At 40.9% G+C, this 26,828-nt stretch overlaps 1 protein-coding gene across 8 annotated transcripts in view; it reads left to right on the top strand.

The window, feature by feature from the left end:
* The window catches only part of LOC138747011 (electroneutral sodium bicarbonate exchanger 1-like), a 243,218-nt gene that overhangs the window by 98,950 nt on the left and 117,440 nt on the right, over window positions 1-26,828 (top strand). For 6 of the 8 annotated variants that reach the window (XM_069905848.1, XM_069905847.1, XM_069905849.1 and 3 more), the window contains exons 4-5: window positions 25,946-26,038; window positions 26,220-26,378. The exons of 1 other annotated variant lie outside the window; for it this stretch is intronic. In XM_069905848.1, the coding sequence (XP_069761949.1) occupies window positions 25,946-26,038; window positions 26,220-26,378 (252 nt within the window). The remainder of the gene's footprint in view (window positions 1-25,945; window positions 26,039-26,219; window positions 26,379-26,828) is intronic. One more of the 8 variants, XM_069905850.1, reaches the window with a different exon arrangement.

Here is a 26,828-nt window from a genome sequence, read left to right as displayed (position 1 = left end):
TAATTTTTGAAGTTTGGCAATTGTAAGCCTCCTTGTTTATACCATTCTGTTAATTTATCTAGTGCTATCCTCGGTTTCCCCCCTCTCCATACAAATTTCCTTATTATTTTCTTTAACTCTTTGAAGAATTTTTCTGTCAGTTGTATTGGCAATGCCTGAAATAAGTATAGTATCCTTGGAAAAATGTTCATTTTAATACAGTTTATCCTTCCTATCAGTGTTAGTGGTAGCTCTTTCCAATGCTGTAAATCGTCCTGTAATTTTTTTCATTAGTGGATTGTAATTGAGTTTATATAATTGGCCTAGATTTTTGTTTATTTGTACACCTAGGTATCTTATTGCCTGCATTTGCCATCTGAATGGGGATTCCTTCTTAAATTTTGAGAAATCCGCGTTATTCATAGGCATTGCTTCACTTTTATTTACGTTTATCTTGTATCCCGACACTTCTCCATATTCCTTCAATTTCTTATATAATTCTTTTATTGATAGTTCTGGTTCTGTTAAGTACACTATCACATCATCCGCAAATAGACTGATTTTATATTCCCTGTCTTTTATTTTTATTCCTTTTATATTATTATCTATTCTTATCAATTCTGCTAGTGGTTCTATCGCTAGCGCAAACAATAACGGTGATAGTGGGCATCCCTGCCGCGTTGACCTGCTTAAGTTAAATTGCTTTGATACATATCTATTTACTGTCACTTTCGCTAACGGTCCCTTATATAATGCTTTAATCCAATTAATATACTTGTCCGGTAAACTGAATTTTTGCAATACTTTGAACAAATAATTCCATTCTACTCTGTCGAACGCCTTCTCTGCGTCCAAAGCAACTGCTACTGCAGGTGCTTTATTTCCTTCTACTGCATGAATTAAGTTAATAAATTTACAAATATTGTCCGTTGTGCGTCTTTTTTTGATAAATCCAGTTTGGTCTAAATTTACCATTTTCGGTACCTGTTCTGCTAATCTGTTTGCTAATAGTTTAGCTATTATCTTATAATCTGTGTTTAGCAGAGATATTGGTCTATATGACGCTGGTGAGAGTGGATCTTTCCCTTGTTTTAGTATCACTGTAATTATTGCTGTTTTACATGAATCTGGTAAGTTTTGTGTCTCATCAATCTGGTTGATTACATCCAGGAGGGGCAGTATTAATAGGTCTTTAAATGTTTTGAAGAATTCTATTGGGAGTCCATCCTCTCCTGGTGTCTTATTATTTGGTAATTTTTTTATTATCTCTTGTATTTCTACTGTTCCAAATGGTTCTGTTAATTTATTTTGTTCCTCTATTTTTAGTTTTGGTAGTTCAATTTTAGTCAAAAATTCATCTATTTTCCCTTCTTTCCCTTCGTTTTCAGTTCGGTATAAATGTTCATAGAATTCTCTGAAGTTTTCCTTAATTTCTTTCAGATTATATGTAATTTGTTTGTCTTTTTTCCTTGTTGCCAATACCATTTTCTTAGTTTGCTCTGTCTTAAGCTGCCATGCTAAGATTTTGTGTGTTTTTTCACCTAGTTCATAAGATTTCTGTTTTGTCTTCATTATATTCTTCTCCACCTTATATGTTTGTAATGTTTCATATTTTATTTTTTATCCGTCAATTCTCTTCTTTTAGTTGTATCTTCCTTCATTGCTAATTTTTTTTCTATGTTTACTATTTCCCTTTCCAACTGCTCTGTTTCCTGATTGTAGTCCTTCTTCATCTTGGTTACATAACTTATTATTTGCCCTCTAATGAATGCTTTCATTGCGTCCCATAGTATAAACTTATCTTCCACTGATTCCGTATTTACTTAAAAATACATTTTTAATTGTTTTTCAATAAATTCTCTAAAATCCTGTCTTTTAAGTAGCATGGGGTTTAATCTCCATCTATACATTCTTGGAGGGATGTCCTCTAGCTTTACTGTCAGTATTAAGGGTGAATGGTCTGATAGCATTCTCGCTTTATATTCTGTTTTTCTTACTCTATCCTGCATACTAGCTGATAACAAAAATAGGTCTATTCTTGAGTATGTTTTATGTCTAGTCGAGTAGTATGAGTATTTCTTTTCTTTTGGGTTTTGTTTCCTCCATATGTCCACAAGTTTCATTTCTTGCATTGATTTAATTATAAATTTGGTTACTTTGTTCTTCCTGTTAATTTTTTTCCCCGTTTTATCCATATTTGGATCCAAATTCAGATTGAAATCCCCTCCTATTAGTATGTTCCCTTGCGTATTAGCTACCTTCAAAAAGATATCTTGCATAAACTTTTGATCTTCTTCGTTAGGTGAATATATATTAAGTAGATTCCAATGCTCCGAATATATCTGACATTTTATCATAACATATCTCCCTGCTGGATCTATTATTTCCTCTTCTATTTTAAATGGCACATTTTTGCTAATTAATATAGCCACTCCTCTTGCTTTTGAATTATACGATGCTGCTGTTACATGTCCTACCCAATCTCTCTTTAATTTCTTGTGCTCCAATTCAGTTAAGTGTGTTTCTTGGACAAATGCTATATCTATTTTTTCCTTTTTCAGTAAATTTAGTAGTTTCTTCCTTTTAATTTGGTTATGTATTCCATTAATATTTAAAGTCATATAGTTCAGCGTAGCCATTTTATATTTTGTTTATCTTCTCTTTCCGTTTTTCCATCATTACCTTTCCTCCTTTTCCATTTCTGTTTTCTTATTTTCAACTCTTTATAAGACAACATTCCTACAACATCCAACATTTTCCTTATTCTCCTATTTCTATCTTCTTTATCCCCAATCTCCCCTTCCCCTCCTGAGTTGTCCTTTATCCCTTGTCGGACAACCACATCTCCCCTCTCCATTTGGATTTGCGAATCCACTCGCAAGCGTCAACTGATTTTGCAGTGACCGCTATTTCCCCCCACCCAGCCCCCCCCAGAAATGATTTCACTTTTCATATGTCACAAAGGTCACTCTTTTAATTCCCTCCTTATTCTCTCTATTTCATTACCTTCCCTTATTACTTCTTGTCTCTACTATCTATATTTTCCTCTAATTACAGATACAATCACGTATGCACTTTGTCTTTATTCACTCTTATACCTCTTTACCCGCATACATATCAATCGTGGTCATTTTTACCCTCATTACCCGTCTTCATCCCTCAGTCTATTTTTGTCTTTACCCACATACATATCAATCGTGATCATTTTTACTCTCATTACCCGTCTTCATCCCTCAGTCTATTTTCGTAATTGTTCTGCAAATTTTCGTGCTTCTTCTGGATCCGAGAATAGTCTGTTTTGTTGTCCTGGAATAAATATTTTCAATACCGCAGGATGCTTCAGTATAAATTTATACCCTTTCTTCCATAAAATCGCCTTTGATGTATTGAACTCTTTTCTCTTCTTTAGGAGTTCAAAACTTATATCTGGATAAATGAAGATTTTTTGCCCTTTATATTCCAGTGGTTTGTTGCCCTGTCTTACTTTTTCCATTGTCTTCTCCAGTACCTTTTCTCTTGTAGTATATCTTAGGAATTTTACTACAATAGATCTTGGTTTTTGTTGTGGTTGTGGTTTAGAGGCCAATGCTCTATGTGCCCTTTCTATTTCCATTTCTTGCTGTAGTTCTGGACATCCTAGGGTCTTAGGGATCCACTCTTTTATAAACTCCCTCATATTCTTGCCTTCTTCATCTTCCTTAAGGCCCACTATCTTTATGTTATTTCTTCTGTTATAATTTTCCATTATATCTATTTTTTGAGCTAGTAGTTCTTGTGTCTCTTTAGTTTTTTTATTAGATTCCTCCAATTTCTTTTTTAAGTCTTCTACCTCCATTTCTGCTGCTACTGCCCGCTCTTCCATCTTGTCCATTTTCTTTCCCATTTCTGTTAAGGTCATATCTATTTTATTCATTTTCTCTTCTGTGTTGTTTATTCTTCTTCTTAAATCATTGAATTCCTGTGTTTGCCATTCTTTAAATGACTCCATGTATCCTCTAACAAGAGAAAGTATATCCTTTACCTTGCCTTTCCCTTCATCTATTTCACTGTATTCTTCCTCTTCTTCTTCCTCTGGGTTGGCCATCTGTTGTTTCTTTGTTGCCCTTTCCTTCTCTTCTTTCTTGTTTCTATTGTCTTCTGTGGTCTCTTCTTGCTGCAGGTGTTCTGCAGCTGTCGTTGCCGGCTGTGGAGATCGACTCCCCAGCTGGTCCCCCCTCCCGTCGGTGTGTTTTTTTTCATGCGTATCGCACATGCGCGAGGAGTCGCGCATGCGCGGTTGCGCACTTTTACTCGGCTCTGCGAGCCATTGTTGTAGTTCTTTTTCCACCTACCTGAGGATGCGGGCTCCTCTCTCCACAGCGGGCCTCTTCGGACAGGTAAGGCTTTCACCTTTTTCCTCCGTTGTCTTCTCTTCCTCTCTTCTTTCCGTTGATTTTGATTTTTCTTTTTTTGTCTCCATCTTCTTTCCACCTTTATACTCACTTTTCTTTAACTTTTATTTCTGTGCCTTTGTATTTTCTTTTGTTTTTCCCGACTTTTCTGGAGAGGGCTGGAGTTCTCCGTCCGGCCACTACTCCATCACGTGACTCCTCAGTTGGATAACAATGTTGAGGAACTTTGGGGGGCATCCGATGCGCTCTAGTATTTGCCAAAGCCCTTTCCTGCTCACGGTGTCGAAGGCTTTGGTGAGGTCAACAAAGGTGATGTAGAGTCCTTTGTTTTGTTCTCTGCACTTTTCTTGGAGCTGTCTGAGGGCAAAGACCTCTGTTTGCGCGAAAGCCGCACTGTGATTCTGGGAGAATATTCTCGGCGACACTAGGTATTATTCTATTTAGGAGAATCCAAGCGAAGATTTTGCCTGCAATGGAGAGCAGCGTGATTCCCCTGTAGTTTGAGCAGTCTGATTTCTCGCCTTTGTTTTTGTACAGGGTGATGATGATGGCATCACGAAGGTCCTGAGGCAGTTTTCCTTGGTCCCAACAAAGCTTGAAAAACTCATGCAGTTTGACCTGCAGAGTTTCGCCGCCAGCCTTCCAGACCTCTGGGGGGATTCCATCCATACCTGCTGCTTTGCCACTTTTCAGTTGTTCAATTGTCTCATCCCGAGTGAGGACCTCACAGCTCACAGCCTTAGGGGCTGTTGAGGGAGCTGGAGCAGGGCGGAATCTTGGACTGAGCGGTTGGCACTGAAAAGAGATTGGAAGTGTTCTGACAATCGGTTGAGGATGGAGATCTTGTCGCTGAGGAGGACTTTGCCGTCTGAGCTGCGCAGCGGGCTTTGGACTTGGGGTGATGGGCCGTACACAGCCTTTAGAGCCTCGTAAAAACCCCTGAAGTTGCCAATGTCCGCGCTGAGCTGGGTTCGCTTGGCGAGGCTAGTCCACCACTCATTTTGGATCTCCCGGAGTTTGCACTGAAGGTGGCTGCATGCGCGACGGAAGGCTTGTTTCTTCTCTGGACAGGATGGCTTTGTAAGTTGAGCCTGGTGGGCAGCTCGCTTCTTTGCCAGCAGCTCCTGGATTTCCTGGCTGTTATCGTTGAACCAGTCCTTGTTTTTCCTGGAGGAGAAGCCCAGTACCTCTTCAGTGGATTGCAGTATGGTAGTCTTCAGCTGATCCCAGAGTGTTTCAGGGGACGGGTCCGTGAGGCGGATTGCATCCTCGAGTTTTGCTTTGAGGTTTGCCTGGAAGTTTCCTCTCACTTCATCTGACTGCAGGTTTCCAACATTGAACCTCTTTCTGGGGGCTTTACTGTTCCTGGGCTTTCGCTTGAAATGAAGGTTGAGCTTGCAGCGAACCAGCCTGTGGTCAGTGTGGCATTCCGCGCTGGGCATGACCCTGGTGTGGAGGACATCTCGTTTGTCTCTTTCTCGCACCAGGACGTAGTCCAGGAGGCGCCAGTGTTTGGATCGGGGATGCATCCAGGTAGTCTTCAGGCTGTCCCTCTGCTGAAAAAGGGTGTTTGTAATGACAAGCCGCTGTTCTGCGCAGAGCTCCAACAGGAGGCGCCCATTGTCGTTGCACTTGCCGACACCATGCTAGAAATTAACAAGTGTATTCCATTAGGAAAAATTACCTACAATCTAAAAGACAAATATGCTTCATTTGAACAAATTTGGGAACCATAGATAGAGTATATTCAAAACCACCAATTTAAGACCTCCATCTCTTGAAGTAATAAGATACAAGTTAGAAAATAATTAAATATAAAATTTTGGATGACATAATTTATCTTTCTTCTATTTTGTGTACTTTTATTTTTTATTTTTTCTTCTTTCTTTCTTTCATTTCTTTGATTTTCAAAGACTTTATAAATTCAGGCAACAATACAATTTCTTACAACATTTATGCATATCATAGTCCATTTTTCCCCTTCCTATCCACTCCCCTCCTCCCTCCCCCTCCCCCACATGCCCCAATGTAACCAAAAATAAAGTTATATAAAATTAAACAAATACAAAAAAGACAATTACCATTGACTGAAAAACTGAAAAAACCCCAGGTACTTAAATAAAAATGGGTAAGGGGCAAAAAAAAAAACAAGAGCATGTCGTCTATGCCACGTCCCACTTCTTTGATCAAAATAGTTTCCCTGCTGGGACGATTTGTTTCATTTCCTTCATTCTGAAAATTGTCTGTATACCTATGAATTTCAAATAGGGTTGCCACACTCTAATGAATGTGTCATAATTCTTCCTTAAATCATATGTGATTTTCTCCATGGGAATGCAACTCTGCATTTCCATATTCCATCGTGTAATATTTAGTTGGGAGTTGGACTTCCACGTGACTGCTATACTCTTCCTGGCTACCGACAAGGCGATCTGAATTTGGTACTTGGGCAGTTTAAAATTCATGTCCATAATGCTTCCCAGAAGGTACAATTCTGGATCCACTTCCACCCCCCCCCCCACCCCCCAACCATCGGGATCTCACCTTTGTGCACAGCCAAGTTGAGTGAATAAAGGTTCCAATCTCCACACCTAAAGCACATTTCCGAGTTTGGTGGTATGGATCCATGGTGATCTCTGACAGCAGCATTCCCCATAGATATTCTTGATGGTGGGAAGGGGTTTGCCTGTGATGTCCACTACCTTTTTCAGGGCTTTATGTTCAGGGGTATTGTTTGTCCCTATACCAGACTGTGATGCAACCGGTCAGCACACTTTCCACCACACCTCTAGAAATTTGCCAGGGTTTCCAATGTCATACCAAACCTCTGCAAACTCTTGAGGAAGTAGAGGCACTGACATGCTTTCTTCATGAAATCATTAGTATATTGGATCTAGGAGAGATCCTCTGAGATGGTAACTATCAAGAACTTAAATTTGTTCACCCTCTCCACCTCTGATCCCCCAATGATCGCTGGATCATAGATGTCTGGTTTTCCCTTCCTGAAGTCAACAATCAACTCCTTGGTTTTGGTCACATTGAGTGTGAGGTTATTGTTGGTGCACCTTTTGGCCAAGTTTCCAATCTCCCTCCTGTATGATGACTTATCTCCCCTTTTTTTAATACAACCCACTACAGTGGTATCATCAGTGAATTTGTAGATTGTGTTGTCATACCGAGCCACAGAGTAATAGGTGAGTAGAGCAGGGGGTCTAAGAATGTAGTCCTGTGGTGCTCTGGTACTGATGGAAATTGTGAAGGAAATGTCTCTTCAGTATAATTGCATTTTGAAAACCACATTTGAAGTGTATGAAAACATTATGAAAGCCAAATTTTGAAAGCAAAATGCATTTTGACATGTTGTCAATCAGTCTTTTTGTTCAAAAATTACCTGAGTTTTATTCTTCATTATAAACATTAAAAAATCTCCTAAGTTAAAGTTGGAGAGACAGTATTTGTTTGAACTGCTGCTTGGGTTTCCACTACTGAATCTTCTCTGCATCAAATGTTCCAGGTAAGCTTGTTTTTGGATTGAGCAAGATAAGGAAGGACTCTGGTACAAATTCTCATGATCTCTCAGAAGTAGGGTGTCCACTCCTGTGGCTGTCATGCCACTTCCATTGATGACCATTTGATTGAGGCTCACTAATTAAAGCAGAGATTTTATTTGACAATGGCTACTTTAGAAGTTCCTGTTGGAGTACATGATTCAGAAATTTATGTTACAGCTGTACAAATCTTGGGTCTGGCTGTGCTTAAAGTATTGTGTACAGTTCTGGACAACACACTACTGAAAGCATATGGTAGCAATAGAGAGTGCAGAAGAAATTCACCAAGATATTGCATGGAATGGAGGGCTTCAGTTTCAAGGCAAGATTTAATAATCTGGGTTTATTTCCATTTGAACATGGACTGAGGGGTGATTTTTATTCAGTGTAGCTCAACTGATTGCACTCAGAGACAAATGAGGAGTGCAAACATGCTTTTAATAGCTTACAATCAATGGCCAGAAGACATAATAGTCCTCAGGTGCATCTGAGGTAAGGCGGGAGTAGGTGAGGGTGGAGCCAAGGGAGGACCCAGCTGTCAGAACAATACACAGACAGTGAATTCCATTTCACTGCATTTACCCCTTCCTTCAGAATAGAGCCTGTGGGTGAAAAATATTCATTAAAAAAAAACTGATAGTTTACAAATAATTACAAGTTAAATCTGTTAAGGGGTCTAGTAATTCTGGTTGAGCATTGCAGTACTGGAGGGTTTTGGGCTTCCTGAACTTCTTGGAAATCCTGTGGTACAGGGTCAGTGAGTCTCGAGGGCTCCGGCTCTCATCCGGGAGTGGGGTACTTGGTAGTTCCTGGCTCATTTGAGGCATCAGGTCCTCAGTTCTGGCGGGTGCCAGGTCTCTGATCGAGACGGTGACCTCTCTGCTGTCAGGGTATACATTGGGTTGGTGTGCAGCAGGTGCACCCTCTTGATCGGGGGTTTGTCTTGCTCCCCCTCACGTGCTTTCTCAGTAGGACTGGCCCCGGTGCCATTAGCCAAGCCAGGAAAGTAGTCCCAGATGTGGATTTCCTCCAGAATGTAAACATAAGCTTGAGAGAAGTTGCATTGGTCGTTGTGCAGAGGAACGACCTTATAGAGTGGAGTGCCATGGGTAGGACGTCTTGCCAGCGTGAGTCTGGAATGCCTTTGAACCGGAGAGCCAATATCTCAGTCTTCCATACAGTTGCGTTCCCTTTTTCAACTTGTCTGTTCCCATGGGGGTTGTGGCTAGTCGTCCTGCTTGAGGCAATGTCTCTTACAAGCAGGTAGTGGTGTAGCTCTTCACTCATAAATGATGAGCCCTGGTCACTATGGATGTAGCTGGGATACCTGAACAGGGTAAAAATAGAGTGCAAGGCCCTGATGACTGTGGTGGTGGTCACGTCTAGAAAGGGGATGGTGAATGGAAAACATGAGTTCTCGTCAATGACATTGAGAAAGTGCATGCTTCCGTTGGTGGAAGGGAGGGGACCCTTGAAATCAACACTGAGTCGTTCGAAGGGGTGGGATGCATTTATTGGGTGCACTTTGTCTGGGCGGTAGAACTGTGGCTTGCACTCCGCGCAGACCTGGCAGGACCTGGTCATTTCCATGACGACCTCAATGGAGTAAGGAAGGTTGATAGGACGTACAGGGAGGTAGTTACCCCTAGACTAGAGGTGTCGGGTAAGTGGGCAACTGCCAGGGGAGGGAAGAAAAATGCCAGGATGGTGGAGAGCGACCCTATGGCTATTCCTCTCAGTAACAAGTATATTTTATTGGATGCTGTTGAAGGGGATGACCTGACAGAGGATGGCCATAGTGACCAGGTCCATGGCACTGAGCCTGGTGCTGTGGTGCAGAAGGAAAGTAAAAGGAATGCAGTGGTCATAGGGGACTCCATTGTCAGGGGTACAGACAAGGGATTCTGTGAACCTGATAGATGTACCCGCATGGTGTGTTGCCTCCCAGGTGCCAGAGTGCAAGATATCTCAAATCAGGTCCAGAGTGAGGGGGCGTGGCAAGATTAGCGTAAGGATCAGACGTGCCTTCTAGTCCTCTCCTGACTCTATCTTATTGTTTTGTCTAGAAATGCCCGTTAAAATTCTTTAAAAGTTTAGATAATTTCAGTGCTGTTAATTTAACTTATGATGGTACAATTGGTGGAAAAGAGCAAAAAAAACGACAACAGATCATCAAAAAACTACATTTTCCAAAAGTTCAAGTTTTGGAGCCTACCTACAGGAAAGACACCGGGTCTCAGCCTGAAATGGATCCCAGGAGAGAGGTACAGCTTTCGGATGTAGAGATCAATGTTACATCGGTAGAGCCCCCTAAAGAGGGCGCCAAACAGCCTTTAGAACAAAGAGTTACTCAGGTTCGCACATGTGCAGTAGCATCTGACGGCAATGTTATGAATGAACCACTTGTAGTAACATCAGTTGAAGTACCGGCTGGGGAAAGGCATTTGTCAACTGTAGCGGTGGCACTGCAAACTGCACCTCTTGAGATAAAAGAACCTATACAACTTGATGTACTGGGAGAAATTAATACATTATGGACTGGGGAAAATCCCGGCCAGCGTCCTCCAGTCACTGCTGGAAAGGCTGTGGCTGGGGTTTCCAAACGCAGCTATACTACAAGGAAGGCAACCAGAATGAAGGAAGCAACAGAAGACCCTTTGGTTATGCAGAAGAAGCAGGAATCTGTTGAGCCAGAATCTCTTCCAATTGAAAAGATTCTTGTGAATCTTGAATCTAAATTATCTAAGATTATGACTGAACTTGGTACTAGGTTCAATACTCTGATGGAAATAAATTCTCAACAGATGGCTGAGTTTGGAGTTTTTAAGCTTGAAGTGAGAGATAAATTTAATTCGTGAGAAGAAGATATAGACGAAATACGAGATCAAGTTTCAGATATGACCAAAATGGTCGAAGATTTACAAACTCAAAATAAAAATTTGGTGAAAAAGATTGATTATTTGGAAAACCAATCCAGACGGAACAATATAAAGATTATTGGTTTGCCGGAAGGAATGGAGGGACCAGACCCAAGAAAATTTTTTACTGAATGGATTCCACAGGTGCTGGGTCAAGAACATTTCCGGAAGGTATAATACTGGAACGTGCTCACAGAGCCTTGCGTAGAAGACCTATTTCAGGTCAAAGTCCAAGACCTGTTTTGGTTCGTTGCTTGAATTATTACGACAGAGAAATAATTTTACGAGTGGCTATTAGAAATGCACAACAGAGAAAATCACCCTTGATGATTCAAAATAATTGAGTTTTCCTCTATGCGGATTTGAGTCAAGAAGTTATGTTCCAATGACGGGAATTCAACTCTGCTAAAGAGTTGTTGTGGAAGAAAGGTTATAAGGCAACCTTTAGATATCCAGCTGTTTTGAAGGTTTTTCAAGATGGTTACCAACCAAAGTTCTTTGATTCTCCAAAGGAAGCTATAGCATTTGCTCAAGAGCTGCCAATTACTCAGTTTCAACAGAGACGTAGTCCGCCGCGATCTCTAAGGAGACAAGAGATGGAAGAAAAGAGCCGTGCTCCAAGAAGGAATGGTTGTAATGGTGACTCGGCAGTTGGAGTTGATTAAAAGAAGAGTTGTTCTTTTTTTTTTTCTAATGCTTTTTGTTTTTTAAAAAAAAAGGAATATTAAATAATGATGATGTTAGTTTAAGATGAAGTGAGAGTTGGGGGAGAGAACTGGATAGGCACTATTTCCTGAAAGTCATCTGCTACGTGTGAGCTATCTCACACCCATTTTTTTTTGGGGAGTTACCGCATTGCGCAGTTAGACGGGAGGGGGTATTTTTAACCTCTTACCTGTTTTTTTTTTCCTTTTTTTGTATTATTAGATTAAAGAGTGAAGGGTTTTTTTTTTGTTTATAAAAAGAAAAAGCATAAGAAAGTATTTGATTGTTTAAAAAACTAAAAATTGATGTGGTTTTTTTTGTAAAGTTTATTCAGTAGATAAGGAATATTTGAAATTTAAATGTGAATGGGATGGATAAGTTTTTTTTTATATTTTTTCTTTAACTTTAAGGTGAAAGGAGTGGTAATTCTGGTGTATATTATTTTGCTATTTTAGTTATAGAACGAAGGGAATAATGGTGAAAGTTATAAATTGAATTGTACAATTCTTAATGAGGCTTGAATTTTGTTTGTGGTTTATCCTCCATTTGTTGAAGATATAGATTTCATTGTAGATGTGTTTTATTATTTGGATATCTGAATTTTAACGTAATGATTGGGGATATTTAAATGTAGTATTGGAGCTTTTATTGGATAATTATTCAAGAGTAAAAGGAAAAAATGGTGGAAGAGTACTAAAATTGAATTGTACAATGCTTAATGAGGTTTGAATTTTGTTTTAAGATGGTGGTTTATGTGACTAATATGATGATAGATGTGAAGTTAGTTGATATTTGGTGAAGGTTTATCTTTATAGAGAATTTTTTTTCCTCTTTTTTCTCATGCTATAATTTTTTTTAAAGAATTGATTATTGTTTAAGAATTTTAGACAATGTTACTAACTTTACTAATTTTTTATATTGTTTGAGTTAAATATATGTTTCATCATAACTCTGTTTGTTAAATATATGCATTTAAGTTTGATTTAAATATGTTTTTTAAGTCTGATATCTTAGTATTAATTACTTCTCTTTTTGTTAGTATTTTAATCGGTTATGTTTTTTTTTGTAAGTGGGTTTTTTTTCTCACATATTATTAACTTTATTAATTCTTCACTCTTTATTTTGGGGGGGAAAGGGGGGTTGGACTAATTTGAGTTGGGTTATTAATGTGTAATAATTATTGGGGAGGGTATAGTTTATTTAGATTACTGATATTGTATTGTAATTTTATTATTTTATTCTTAATTTTTTTAATGTAATCCTATATGTTATTCATGTTATAAAATTTTAAATAAAGTTTAAAAAAAAAAAATCAGGTCCAGAGTATTCTGAGAGGAGAGGGTGAGCAGCCTGATGTCTTTTTTGGTACATAGATTTAAAAATGGGAGGAAGTCCTGAAGAGTGATTACAATGAGTTAGGATGGAAGCTAAGAGGCAGGACCTCCAGGTAGTGATTTCTGGATTGCTACCTGTGCTGAGGGCAAGTGGGGAGATGGATGAATATGTGGCTGAGGGGCTGGTGCAGAAGGCAGGGTTTCAGATTCTTAGACCATTGGGATCTCTTCTGGGAGAGGCATGACCTCTTCAAGAAGGACGGGTTACATCTGAACCCAAAAGGGGCCAATATCCTGGCGAGCTTTTGGGTATTGTTTAAACTAATTTGGCGGGTGGGGAGAGAACCTGAATTATCACGGGCAATGGATAGGAAAGAGAAAATAGATAAAGCTCGGATAAGCAGTGAAATTGAAAGGGCAGAAGGAGCAGAAAGGGATCGGAGAGTATGGCCAAGTGAGTTGGGTAACAAGGTGAGGGGTGCAGGGAGTAACAGATTAAAGGTATTATTCATGAATGCACAAAGTATAAGAAATAAAGTGGATGAGCTTGAATCTCAACTGCATATTGGAAGGTATGATGTTATAGGAATAATGGAGACATGGCTACAGGAAGGCCAGAATTGGGAAATTAATATTCCAGGGTATACATCCTATTGAAAGGACAGACAGGTGGGTAGAGGGGGTGGGGTGGTTCTGTTGATGAGGAATGATTTTCAGTCCCTTGAAAGGAGCAACATAAAGCAGGTGGAGTAGAGTCTGTTTGGATAGAGTTGAGGAATTGCAAAAGGACTATAATGTGAGTCGTATACAGGCCCCCAAACAGTAGCTCAGATATAGGAGGCAGAATAAATCAGGAGTTAAAATTGTTTGTCAGAATGGTAATGATACCGATGTTAAGGGGGATTTCAACATGCAGATAGACTGGGAAAATCTGGTGTGGGACTGTAAGAAAGCGAGTTTACAGAAAGTCTCCAGGATGCATTCTTAGAGCAGCTCGTGATAGACCCCACCAGGGGGAAGACAATTCTGGATTTGGTGTTGTGTAATGATGCGGATTTGATAAGGGACCTTGAATTAGGAGAGCCATTAGGTAATAATGACCATAATATAGTATGTTTTAATTTGAAAGGGGGAAGTATCAGTATTACAGTTGAATAAAGGGGATTATTCAGCCACGAGAAAGGAGCTCGTCACAATACAATGGGCGAATACCCTGGCTGGAAGAACTTTGGAACAAAAATGATCGATATTTCTGGGCATTTTTCAGAAGGTACAAGACCAGTTCATTCCAAAGAGGAAGAAAGGTTCTAAGGTGAGCAAAGGGCAACTGTGTGACAAAGAAAGTCAAGAACAGTATCAAGACCAAGGGGAGGAAGTATAATATAGCAAAGAGGAGTGAGAAGCTAGAGGATTGGGAAACCTTCAAAGAGCAACAGAAGATAACTAAGAAAGCTATAGAGGAGGGAAAAATGATGTATGAGGGTAAACTAGCCAATAATATAAAAGGGGATAGTAAAAGCTTCTTTAGGTCTGTAAAGAAGAAAAAATTAGTTAGGACCAAAACTGAGCCCTTAAAAACAGAAACAGGTGAAATTATTACGGGAAGCAAGGAAATGGCTGACGAGTTTAACAGATACTTTGGATCTGTCTTCACCGGGAAAATACAGGCAAAGGTCAGACACGAGGTAGAGGTCCTGTGGTATCAAAGGAATTGATAGAAATTCCAATGGTAATGGAGGAATTGATGGAAATCCTGATTTGGAAGCATGTGGTCTTGAGTAAATTGAATGGACTGAAGTCTGATGTCCCCAGGACCTGATGGACTGCATCCCAGGGTGCTTAGGGAGGTTGCTCTTGAAATTGTGGATGCATATAATTTCAATGTTCTATAGATTTAGGAGAGGTGACTGTGGATTGGAGGGTGGCTAATGTGTCGCTTTTCAAGAAGGGAGGGAGGGAGAGAATGGCCTGACGTCAGTCGTGGGGAAGATATTAGAGTATTATAAAAGAAGAAATAACAGAACACTTAGACAGAAATAATAGTATCATTACAAGTCAGCATGGATTTCTGAAGGGAAAATTATGCTTGACTAATCTTCTGAAACCCTTCGAGGATGTGACATGGGAGAGCCAGTGGATGTGGTGTACTTGGACTTCCAGAAGGCTTTTGATAAGTTCCCCTATAGGAGATTAGTAGGCAAAATCAGAGACCATGGAATTGGGGGTAGTGCTGATATGGATAGAAAATTGGTTGACACAGGAAACAAAAAATTGGGTCACTTTCGGGATGGGGTCCCGCAGGGCTCGGTGCTGGGTCCTCAGTTGTTTATCATATATATTAATGATTTAGATAAAAGGATTATAAATAACATTAGCAAATTTGCAGATGACATGAAACTGGGTGGCGGTGTGAAGTGTGGGGAGGATGTTAGGAAGATGCAAGGGGTCTTGGACAGGTTAGGTGAGTAGGTGGATGCATGAAATATAGGAGTAAAGATGTCCTTCTGCAGTTGTACAGGGTCCTGGTGAGACCACACCTGGAGTATTGTGTTCAATTCTGGCTTCCTAATTTGGGGAAGGACATTCTCGCTATGGAGGGAGTGCAGCGTAGATTCACAAGGTTAGTTCCTGGGATGGCAGGATTAACGTATGCCAAAAGGTTGGATAAGCTAGGGTTGCATATGTTGGAATTTAGAAGGATGAAGGAAGATATGATTGAGGTATACAAGATTATTAAGGGATTGGACACAATAGAAACTGATCATATGTTCCCAATGTTGGGGGAGACTAGGACTAGAGGCCATAGCTTAAGAATACAGGGAAGGCCCTTTAGGACAGAGATGAGAAAAAATTTTCACCCAAGAGAGTTGTTGGTCTGTGGGATGCTTTGCTGCAAAGGGTGGTAGAGGTGGGTTCTCTGGATAAGTTCAAGAGGGAGTTAGATAAGGTTCTTGTGTACAGGAGAATTGAGGGTTATGGCAAGAAGGCGGGGACAGGATACGGATAGTGGAAAATCTAAATTATCTAAATGAATGGCCTACTCCAGCACCTATTGTCTATTGATGAAATAAGCCATGTGAGTGATGCCCAGATGGTAAAGCTTATCGGGCAGTGACCACAACTGGCCGGTGTGTGCGGAGGCACAACTTCCTCTTGACAGAGCATCTGGAGGTTCAATGAGAGTATCTGGCCTAAATGCTATATCATAGTTCTAGATGGAGAGTTTGATCCTTCACTTAGCGATCTTATCTTTCCTCATTTTGCCCCTTTTTGCATTATTAAACATAAATGCCACCAATCGCTGGTCAGTGTAAATTTTCTGCCACCCAGGTAGTGCCTCCAGTCTTTCTCCACTGTTGGGTTCCAAAGCTTGTGGCCTGGTAGGATGCAGGAGAAAAAGGCAACCAGCCTGCTCACCAGGTTAAGAGTAGTGGCCAGAGCTACTTTAGAGGCATTGCTTTCCACTTGGAAGGGTGCATTCTCATCCACCGCATGCATGGTGGTCTTTGCAAATGTAGCTCCGAATGTAGTCAAAAGGCACCTGGGCTTCAGCCGATAATGGAAAGGAAGTGGATTTTAACAGGGGGCAGACCTTATCTGCATAGTGAGGGACCTACTGGACGAAGTAGGAGAAGCCGCCTAGGCACCTCCTTAACGTCTTCATGGTCTTCAGGATTGGGAGGTCTAACAGGGGTCACTTTTGATCATGGTCAGGGCCAATGTCTCCATTCTCCATCACAGCCCAGGATTGTCAGACGTTTAGTCCAAAACACGCACTTACTGGAGTTGTACATGAGGTTCAAGGCCTTGGCAGTGTGGAGAACCCTCTGGAAGTTGATGTCCTGGTCTTCCAGAGAGTGTCCACAAATGGTGAACGTTGAGATAAGGGAAGGTGGCCTTCATCCTGTATTCGATTACCGTTTTGTCCATTTGTCTTTGGAAGACCAAGACCCTATTAATAATGTCAAAAGGGACCCTCCAGAACTGATAGAGCTGTCCATCTGCCTCAAATGCTGTGTAGGGGCAGTCCTTGGAATGGATCAGTAACTGATGGTATGCAGCTTTCAGGTCGATGGTCAAATAGATACTGCGCGATTTTGTTTACCATGTCTGAAATTTGAGGAAGGGGGTATGCAACCAGGAGTGTGAAATGATCAGTTGTTTGGCTATAGTCAATCATTAGCCTGGACTTTTCTTCCACTTTCACAACTACTACCTGGGCTCTCCATGGGCTGTTGCTGGGCTCAATGATATTTTCTTTGAGCAGTCTGTGTCTCAGCTCTAATAAATTCCGGATCCCCCACACTCTATCACCTGCTCTTTGTAGCTACTGGTTTGCAATTGGGAGTCACATTCAGAAAGAGTGGGGTGGGGGGGGGGGCGAGGGGCGAGGGAAATCAATATTTAAGGTGGAGAGACTGCATGTGGCATCTGGCTTTGGAGACCTTCCGTTCCAGACTGTGATTGGAGGGAGTGGGATAGAGTACGAAATGTTAAAATTGACCCTGCATCTACCACTTCAGCTGGAAGTTCAGTCCACACTCCCATCACTCTGAGTGAAGAAGTTCCCCCTCATGTTCCCTCTAAACTATCCCCTTTTACCATTAACCCATGTCCTCTTGTTTGAATCTTACCCAGCCTCCAAGGAAAAAGCCTATCTACATTAACTCTGTCTATCCCCCTCATAATTTTAAATACCTCTATCAAATCACCCTTCATTCTTCTATGCTTCAGGGAATAAAGTCCTAACCTGTTTAACCTACCCCAGTAAATCAGTTCCTGAAGTTTGACAACATCCTAATAAATCTCTGCACTCTGTCTATCTTATTCATATCCTTCTGTAGTTAGGCATCCAATACTGCACACAATACTTCAAAATTGGCCTCACCAATGTCTTGTATTACTTTAACATAACATTCCAGCTCTTGTACTCAGTACTTTGATTTATGAAGGCCAATATGCTAAAAGCTCTATTCACCTGTGACACCACTTCCAGGGAATTATGTACCTGTATTCCCAGATCCCTCTGTTCTACTGCACTCCTCAGTGCCCAACCATTTACCATGGATGTCCTTTCTTGGTTTGTCCTTCCAAAATGCAACCCCTCACACTTGTCTGCATTAAATTCCATCTGCCATTTTTCAACCCATTTTATCAGCTGGTCCAGATCCTTCTGCAAGCTTTGAAAACCTTTTTTAAAATATTTGATTTATGATTTTCCAAACAAACTCAACCAGTTATCAACATGATCAGTGTCAATGTTAACAGTATCAGCATTGACTACAATTTACATTTATCAATTCTATACAAAGTTTTCTGCTGAGTTCAAGCTCTTTCCGTCCTCCTCCCTCCACCCCCCCCCCCCCCACAACCCTCAACATTTAACACTTAACTAACCACAGTTGCACATGACATTGAAGACACACACAACAAAGGTGTGAAACATATATCAGGGTTTTATGGGTTTGTCACGGCACACGGCAGCCAGAGCTCAGGCTGCTTTCTTTTCTTTACTTTTCCTGGTCAGGATGGAATGGATTCCCCCACCAATTGAGAAATAGATGGGGAAGATGGGGCCGCAAGGCACGATGGTCCACACTATAGTCGTGCTCCAATGGAATTTAAGTATGGTTGCCAAATTATTTAAAAAATGTCATACAGATTCATTATGAGTCTTATGTCCATTATGTTTCCGAACAGAAACAACTCTGGATCCTGTGGGAATTCTTTCCCTATCATTTTTCCTAGCACTAGGCCTAGTTCTACCCAGAAGGGCCTCTCCTTGGTACAAGTCCAGGTTGCGTGCACAAAGATTCCTGTCTCAATGCCACATCTGAAACATTCTGGTTTAGATCTGTTCAATTTTTGCAGTGTCAGGTACAGCTGGTGCAGAAAATTGTATTGCACCAGCCTGTACCAAACATTAATAATTGCAATCTTGCTGGTCCGACATAGGTTGAACTAGCACTGCTCATCAATTGTTATTCCAAAGTCCAACTCCCACCTCTGCCTTGATTTGTGAAGGCCTGATTTGGGTCCTTCTGCTTGGAGCAAGAGATAAATTGCCGAGATGAACTTCCATGTGTTCCCCCTTCGAATCATGGGCTCAATGTCACTGCACGCTGGTAGGGCCATAGTTGGAGCTAATTTGTCCTGCAGAAAAGATCTTGTCTGAAAGTAGCAGTAGAATGTCTTATTTAAGAAATCATACTTGTGTCTGAGTTGTTCAAATGATATTAGCTGCCCCTGCTCATAACAGTCCTCTATGCACCTGATGCTGTTATGACATCAGTGGTATTAATCTATTTGGAGTCCAGGGTGATTTTGGGGACAGCCCCACTCTGATTCCCAGATATTGGTTAATTTTATTCTAAATGAGAATAATTTGTTTTAAAATAGGGCTGCCTGTATTCCCAGATAACAATTTGACATCCCATTTATATACAAGGTCCTCTGCTACCTTCTAGACTACTATGTGCAGATCTATTTGTGCCCAAGATGGTACATCTCCCCCTTCAAAGAGTGTGGCGATGTATCTCGACTGGGCTGTCCAATAGTATTTCTTGAAGTCTGGCATTTGTAATCTGCCCAGACTGTAATCCTAGGTCAATTTTTCCACAGAGACCCTGGCTACTTTTCCATTCCATAGAAAATGTTCTTATTGGTGTGAGCAAATTTTGGAAGAATCCCCAGGGCAACGTCATGGGCAATGTCTGGAAGAGGTTCTGAAGTATCGGCAACACATTCATTTTAACACAGTTGACCCTGGCCATTAAGGTTATGGGCAGGGGCATCCACCTATTTAAGTCCTCTTCAATTCTCTCAAGCAAGGGGGTATAATTTAGTTTGTATATATTATTCAAGTTATTGTCTATTCTGACTCCAAGATATTTGATCCTGTTTTGTGGCCACTTTATATAACTATTGACATTGTTACGAGCCCAGAGGACCCATAAACCCAGCAGCAATAGATATTCACCAAGACAAATGGTTACTTAAACAAAGGTTGCTTTTAATTATTTTTAAACATGAAAGCAGCATCACACTTTAACTTTAAGTTAGGTAATTGACTTAACTAACCTAACTTAACCCCATTCTAATTCTAAGTGTATGTAATGTGTGTGTGTAAGTTCAGAAAGGTTCCAATCTCACTTCTCATTCCACAGTTCACTGGTTGCAGGCAATTCTTATACAGAATTTAACATGTATAAAGTTCACCAGGCGTTGGTGCTTGAAAGATAAATGTTTACCACTCAGGAAGGTTCTTGTTGGTTTTCAGAGAGATATTTGTTGTTCCAGGACATCGACAACTGATGTACTTCCATCAGTCACCTCAGTCTCTTGCTGTCGAAACTTTCCCCTTTCAGTGTTCTCCAGATGATGACCTCTTTCTTTCAAGTCACTCCAGAGTTCCTTTTTGTTTCTCTTATTCCAAGTGAAACATTAGACAGCCTCTCCTCTTGCATGAACCACAGGGGTTTTGACTAAGCCATCTTCCAAACTGGGGTTATTGCCATCTTTTCTGTTCCAGTCCCAACTGCTCTTGCTGCCTGTAACACTGTCAAGTGATTTCTTTCTCTCTCTCTCTCTCTCTCTCTCTCTCTCTCTCTCTTTCTCTCTCTCTCTCTCTCTCAAAGCCTGTTTGACCCTCTCTGCTTGCAAAACCACATGGCCCTCTTACAACAGCAAGCTCTCCTTCCAGCCTTCTCTTTCATCTGTTGCCTTTGGTAAACAACAATCCATTAGTGAAGTTCCTTGAGCACTCTTCAAAGCTCTTGCAAAAGATGTGAGAAGCCAATATGTCTAGCATTAGCAGAAGTCCAGTATTTCAAATAAGATCTGTTTTAAAGTGTTTCTATGTGACCTACACTAAAAGCCCTGCCCCAATTTATCTCCCAAAAACAAATCTATATGCTCTGTCACAACTGTAATCCCCTTTAATAAGTGGCATAGTTTCACTCTTGTCCCAATTAACCTTGTAGCCAGAGATCTCCCCAGAGTAGAGCACAGTTTGAACAACAAGTTTGCAAGGTCCGTCAGATATATCAGTACATCATCAGCAAATAAATTGATTTTGTGTTCTTCCTGGCCTGCTCTAAAACCCTTGATGTCTGGATCCTGGTGAATGGCTTCAACTAGTGGCTCCATGGCTTGTATGAACAGGGTTGGAGATAGTAGGTATCCTTGTCTACTTGATCTTGTCAGTGGGAAAGCTGTTGTTCATGACTTTAGCCTTGGGTGTATGGTATAGTGCCCTTATCCAATTTATAAAAGTTGGCCATAACCCCAACTTTTCCAGCTCTTTAAATAGAAAATCCCACTCTAATCTGTCAAATGCCTTTTCCACATCCAGGGCCACAGCTAACCCTCTCTAATTTCTGGTTTGTGCCAGGTGCATTATACTCAACAGTCTGCCAATGTTATCCACTGCTTGACTTTTTAGCCCACTTCGTCTTTATTTATTAGTTTTGGCAAATGTTTTGCCAATCTATTTGCCAGGACTTTGGCAAGCATCTTATAATCTATGTTTAACAGTGAAATGGGTCTATAAGAAGATGGCATTAGTGGATCTTTGTCTTTTTTAAGTATCATTGTAATGATTGCTGTTGAAAAATATTGTGGGAGGGTATGGGTTTCCATTGTCTGGTCTACCACATCCATATAAAGAGGCATCAGTAAATCTTTAAATAAAACTTGGGTGAATTCAATGCTTTCCTTATCTCTTTCTCTGTAAAGGTAAGATCTAGGCCTTCCTGTTCTTCTGGGTCTAAATTTGGTAATTCTAATTTAGACAGGAACCCGCTGACTTTATCGGACCTCCTTGTTAACTCTGATTTATATAAACCATCATAGAATTCCCTAAAGGTCTCATTAATCTCTTTTGGTTTATGCATGATCCTGCCATTCCCAGCTTGTATCACATTGATTGTCCTTGAGGCCTGTTCTGTCCTCAACTACCAAGAGAGGACTTTATGGGCTCTCTCCCCAGTTCATAGTATTTTTGTTTTGACCGCATTATGGCCTTTTCCATATTATACGTTTGGATCGTATTGTATTGTTAAGAGTCCTATAATGATCCTCTGAACCTGATTTTTGGAAATCCTTTTCTCGGTGAGTAATTTCCTGTTCCAATTCATCCACCTCCCTCATATATTCTTTATTTTTTACTGTTATGGTGTATCCAATTATTTGACCTCTCAAATATGCTTTGAAGATATTCCATAGAAGGAATTTATCTGGAGTAGAGGTACAGTTGGCCTCACAGAACATGTCTATCTGCGCTCTTATAAAACTACAAAATTCCAGCTTCTTTAGCAGCAACATATTAACATGCCATCTGTATGCTGTGTCCTGAATTTGTACTGTTATTGTCAGGGGTGATTGATCTGAGAGAAATCTCACTGTGTCCTCAGCCTCCATGATCCTACCCTCTACATGGGTTGAAGCCAAGAAAAAAATCTATTCCAGCATAGGAGTCCTGTTGTTTTGAGTAGAAGGAATAATCCCTCTCCTTCGGATGTTTCTATCTCCACACGTCTATCAAGTTCAGCTCTATCAAGTACAGTCAATAGTAGCCCTCGCCGCCTTTGTTTTAGTTATTTTCTTTGTTGACTTAACTAAGACAGGATCCAGACAAAAATGAAAATATCCCCCAACCAGAACGTTCTCCTTTCCCTCCGCCAACCTTAGGAAAAGGTCCTGTATGAAATTTTCGTCATCAAAGTTGGGGGAATACACATTTACTAAGGTCCAGAATTCTGAATATATCTGGCAGTGCACCATTACAAATCTTCCTGCTCTGTCTGTGATCACATTCTGCACTCTCACTGGAACACTCTTCCCTATCAGAATTGCCACTCCTCCCCTTGCATTTGATCTGAACGATGAAGATATTTCCTGGCCCACCCATCCCTTTTTCAGTTTTTGGTGTTCCAGCTCTGTTAAATGCCTTTCTTGGAGAAAGGCCAGATCCGCTCCCATTTTTTTTTGTATGTCAAGACTCTTTTCCTTTTCACCAACCCATTCAAGCCATTAATGTTGAAACTAACGTACTTTATACTCTTAGACATTGCCACACAGACTCCCAGACCTATGGTTTTCCACCCCCCCCCCCCCATACCTCCACTGCCCCATAAACCATCGTTCATCCAACTTTTTTCCTTCAGCTGCCTGCTCCAGCCTGCTGGGCCTGTGACAAAACCTGGGAATATAAAACAAAAAATTCAACAAAAAAGGGTAAAAAAAACCCAAAAATAACACTAAGTACTACGTGAAACTCTGACCCCTTGCCAACATATATTCCCCATCTATATCTCATTCCCTTTAATCCTCTCCCCTCTCCCCCCCACCCCCCGACGCGGGGCCAAGATCTCCCATGTCCTCCTGTGAGTCGCTCCTACCGCTTGTCGCATTTGCTCCTAGGTGCTCTTCTCTTGCTCTCCTCGGGGGGGTGGGGGGGGGGGCACAACACACTCTCTTCCCTGATGCACGGACCTCTCTGCAGGCTCCTCGCCCTCTGATGATTGATCGGGGATACAACACTTCTCCCTGGGTTGGTCTCACTGCCCTCCTGGATGAGATTTGACCACACTTGGTGAGTCATATCCCCATTGTTGGGACCTCCTAGGCTTCGGACCTGGACTTGGTATCACTACCTTGGGCACCATGAAGCAGGCTGGATCGGGTGCCAACCGTTCCTCCTACTTTGTCTGGCTGGTGTTTTTCTTTCCCATTATTTTCAGGTAGGGATCTTTATTTGCCTGCTTTTATTATTTTTGACATTTATTCTTTCTTTTTAAACTGTTTTTGAATCTCCTGGAGCTCTAGGAATTGACATCATGTTACTCTCTCCTTGTCTTATGGCCCCCTTTAAAAACCTTTGCTGCCCACAGTACCTCCAATCTTCGTGTCATCTGCAAATTTACTAATCCAATTTACCACATTATCATCCAGATCAATGATATAGATGACAAACAACAATGGTCCTAGCACCAATCCCTGAGGCACACCACTCGTCACAGGCCTCCAGTCTGAGAAGCAATCATGCACCATTTCTCTCTGGCTTCTCCTGTCCAGCTAATGTTAAATCCAGTTCACTACTTCACCATAAATACTTTACATCTGAATAATTTTTAATCATCTCAGTCTAAATATATTTCTCACACTTGCCTCCTATAGTTAATTATCCAACTTTGTTGCTCACCAAAGGAGTTCAAATTGATATTCACCTTCCACTGTTCAGTAAACAAATCATTACCACATCCTCAAAGAATGTCTGATGAGAGAGGACATGACCTCTTGTCAGGTCCTGATCCAAAGAATTAGGAGTCAAAATAATTCAAGCCAGAATGAGGTGTTTTTGTACTCCAAGTTAAATTATTGCTGTCGGCTTGTTATCATGAAGTAGGTCTAAACCCAGCACAACCAACATTTTGGAGAAAGTACAAAATTTGGCTTCACTAATGCCACATAAAGGCAGCATCAGTCTTTAAAATGGAAAGTTACTTTGATTGCCAGGAGCAGCTTGTCAAAAGAGACTCTGGTTCTGAGGGAGCATTTGAGCGTGTAGTCGAGAGACTACATTCCCCTCGTGGGGCGGGGGGGGGGTGTTGAGCAAGATTTTTGGGTAACCCATCTGTCATCAGCGGGAAGAGGTTGCAGTGTAGATTTAATGCAAAGAATTTAGCTGCAATGTTGAAAATAAATTTATGAAGACATTTCACAGAAATAATTCTCTCCTTGGTTTCCATTACTTCATCACTCACCATCTCTGTCATTTCCAAACAAGTTCTCTTGGAATCATACAACATAGAAATGAGCTCTTTGGCCCACCAATAGTTTGTGTTGACTATTACACCAGTTACACTAATACATGTCTCATTCATTTTTTTCCCCCCAGATTCTACCAATTCCCCAACACACTAGGGGGAAATTGCAATAGCCAAATTGACCCAACATCCTGCATGCCTTGGGAATATGGATGGAAACCAGACCACTTTGGGGAGGGGGGACCCACATGGTCAAGGGGAGGATTCAACATTGGAGGTCTGGTTTGAACCTGGACCACTGGAGCTCTAATAGCTGTACTGCTGTGTATCTCCTTCACTCTTCCGGTCACTGCCACCACACTTAATGCCATTTGCTGGTCTTCAATCTTGAATTGTTCACTACCCACTCAAAACGCTGTCACAGCCTTCAATTCCCTGCATTGTTGTATCAAAGCAGAAAAGGCTTGACTTCATCAAGTCAAACCACATCCATAAGAGGAAAAAGAGTTAACAGTTCCAGTTGGTCAACATTCACTAGACTGCAAAAGTGGCAAGATATATCTTTTAAGTTGGAGGTGGGGTGTGTGGAGAGAACAGAGGGAACTTCTGTGATAGAATGGATCAAGATTAACTAGGTGACATGAATGTCCGTGTGGTCTGAGAGAATGAATGCATTAATCGCACCTAATCTGTCTGGAAGAGTATAAATAGAGGGAGATGAATGAGGACAGTAGAGACGATTAATAAAGAAGCTTATTATCTTTCTTGGCATGCTGAAGGCCTTGGGGCTCAATTGAACTCAATAATTTTGTATAATTGCACCCTTTCCTGTTTAAGAACTGCCCAATTTTGATGATCTAAATAATTAACTGTTTTCCCCCCCACCACAGATACTGCCCACTGAATGCTTCCAACATTTATTTTCCTTTGATCAATTAAATCCTCTCTCTCTCTCTCTCTCTCTCTCTCTCTCTCTCTCTCTCTCTCTCTCTCTCTCTCTCATCTGAGTATTTCCATTATTATTATTCAGATTTCCAGCAACTGTGGCATTTTGCATCTCACAGTTGCAGCATTGTTCACAATGAATTGATAGTACCAATTTAACACTTTACAAAACGAGGGCCAGAAATCTATGTGGGCTGATATGATTATTGTTCAGGCATAGCAAGAAGAATGTTTTTAAATTTCAGATGTACAGCACTTCCCTTTCATCTTGTGCTGCACATACTGGCTATTTGAGAGGAATGGGTGCCATCTCTAATCTTTTTAGGAGTGCTACTAATGTGCCAAAATTTTTGACAGGAGGACTTATCCAGAGGAAGCCAAGCATGTCAGTGCATCATATCCCTCATGAAAGAAAGACCATGAAAGAGGCAGGAGAGATTCATGGCCATGGTGAGTGGCAGCACTGGAAGAAACATAGTGTAGATTTTCTACACGCCCTTGCTCTCTTGCGGTCTTTCATCTATCTTCCCCCCACAAACTGCATTAACAGACTGGCAGCTACTACCAACAGCTCCTCTCTCTCTCTATTCTCTCTATTCAATGCTAATGGTGGCCTTCTCTTTCATTACAGATGTTGAAGATATGTTGACCCATGTGCAACTTCAGGAACAGGAGTTCCGTTTTCCTGAAGATGCATTGTCCCTCGATCTAACCCACCAGCTCAAAGACTGGCAGAAGTGGCATGATGAATTATTTTGCACAAGTGCAGGAGTTGAAATGGACACCATTTGTAGGTGTTGGCTTGTCTGTGGGCTAGATCATGTTTTGGCTCTGTTTGATCTTACATTTTGACTTTGAAGAGCCAGTCCATCAAGAAAAGCAGATTGGTGGACACTAGAAAAATCTGACTTTTTGTAGTGTTTTCTTGCCACTTTACTGGGATTTTTAAATGAAACCTATAAAGTTGCATGTTATTTCTCTCATTTCTATTGAGAAGGTAGAGAGAATGTACATCTGATGAAGTCATTACATGAATGAAGCTGAAAAATACAAGACATGGTAATATGAATTGTGTTCACAAATAAGTGCTTTGTCTAATTTCCCATTGGGTGCATCATCCAGAGGAAATTATTGCTGCACATTAATTTTGCAAAATGGCCTTTGTGATATTTGTACATGAAAGGACATAGACATGTTCAATTTACTCATAAATTGATATAATTTTCAGGCTGATGCATCC

The sequence above is a fragment of the Narcine bancroftii genome, chromosome 12 (genome assembly GCF_036971445.1).
Source record: "Narcine bancroftii isolate sNarBan1 chromosome 12, sNarBan1.hap1, whole genome shotgun sequence".
Taxonomy (NCBI): Eukaryota; Metazoa; Chordata; class Chondrichthyes; order Torpediniformes; family Narcinidae; genus Narcine; species Narcine bancroftii.
The sequence above is the reverse complement of the archived record's forward strand: the minus strand, read 5'-3'. Positions and strand labels throughout refer to the sequence as shown.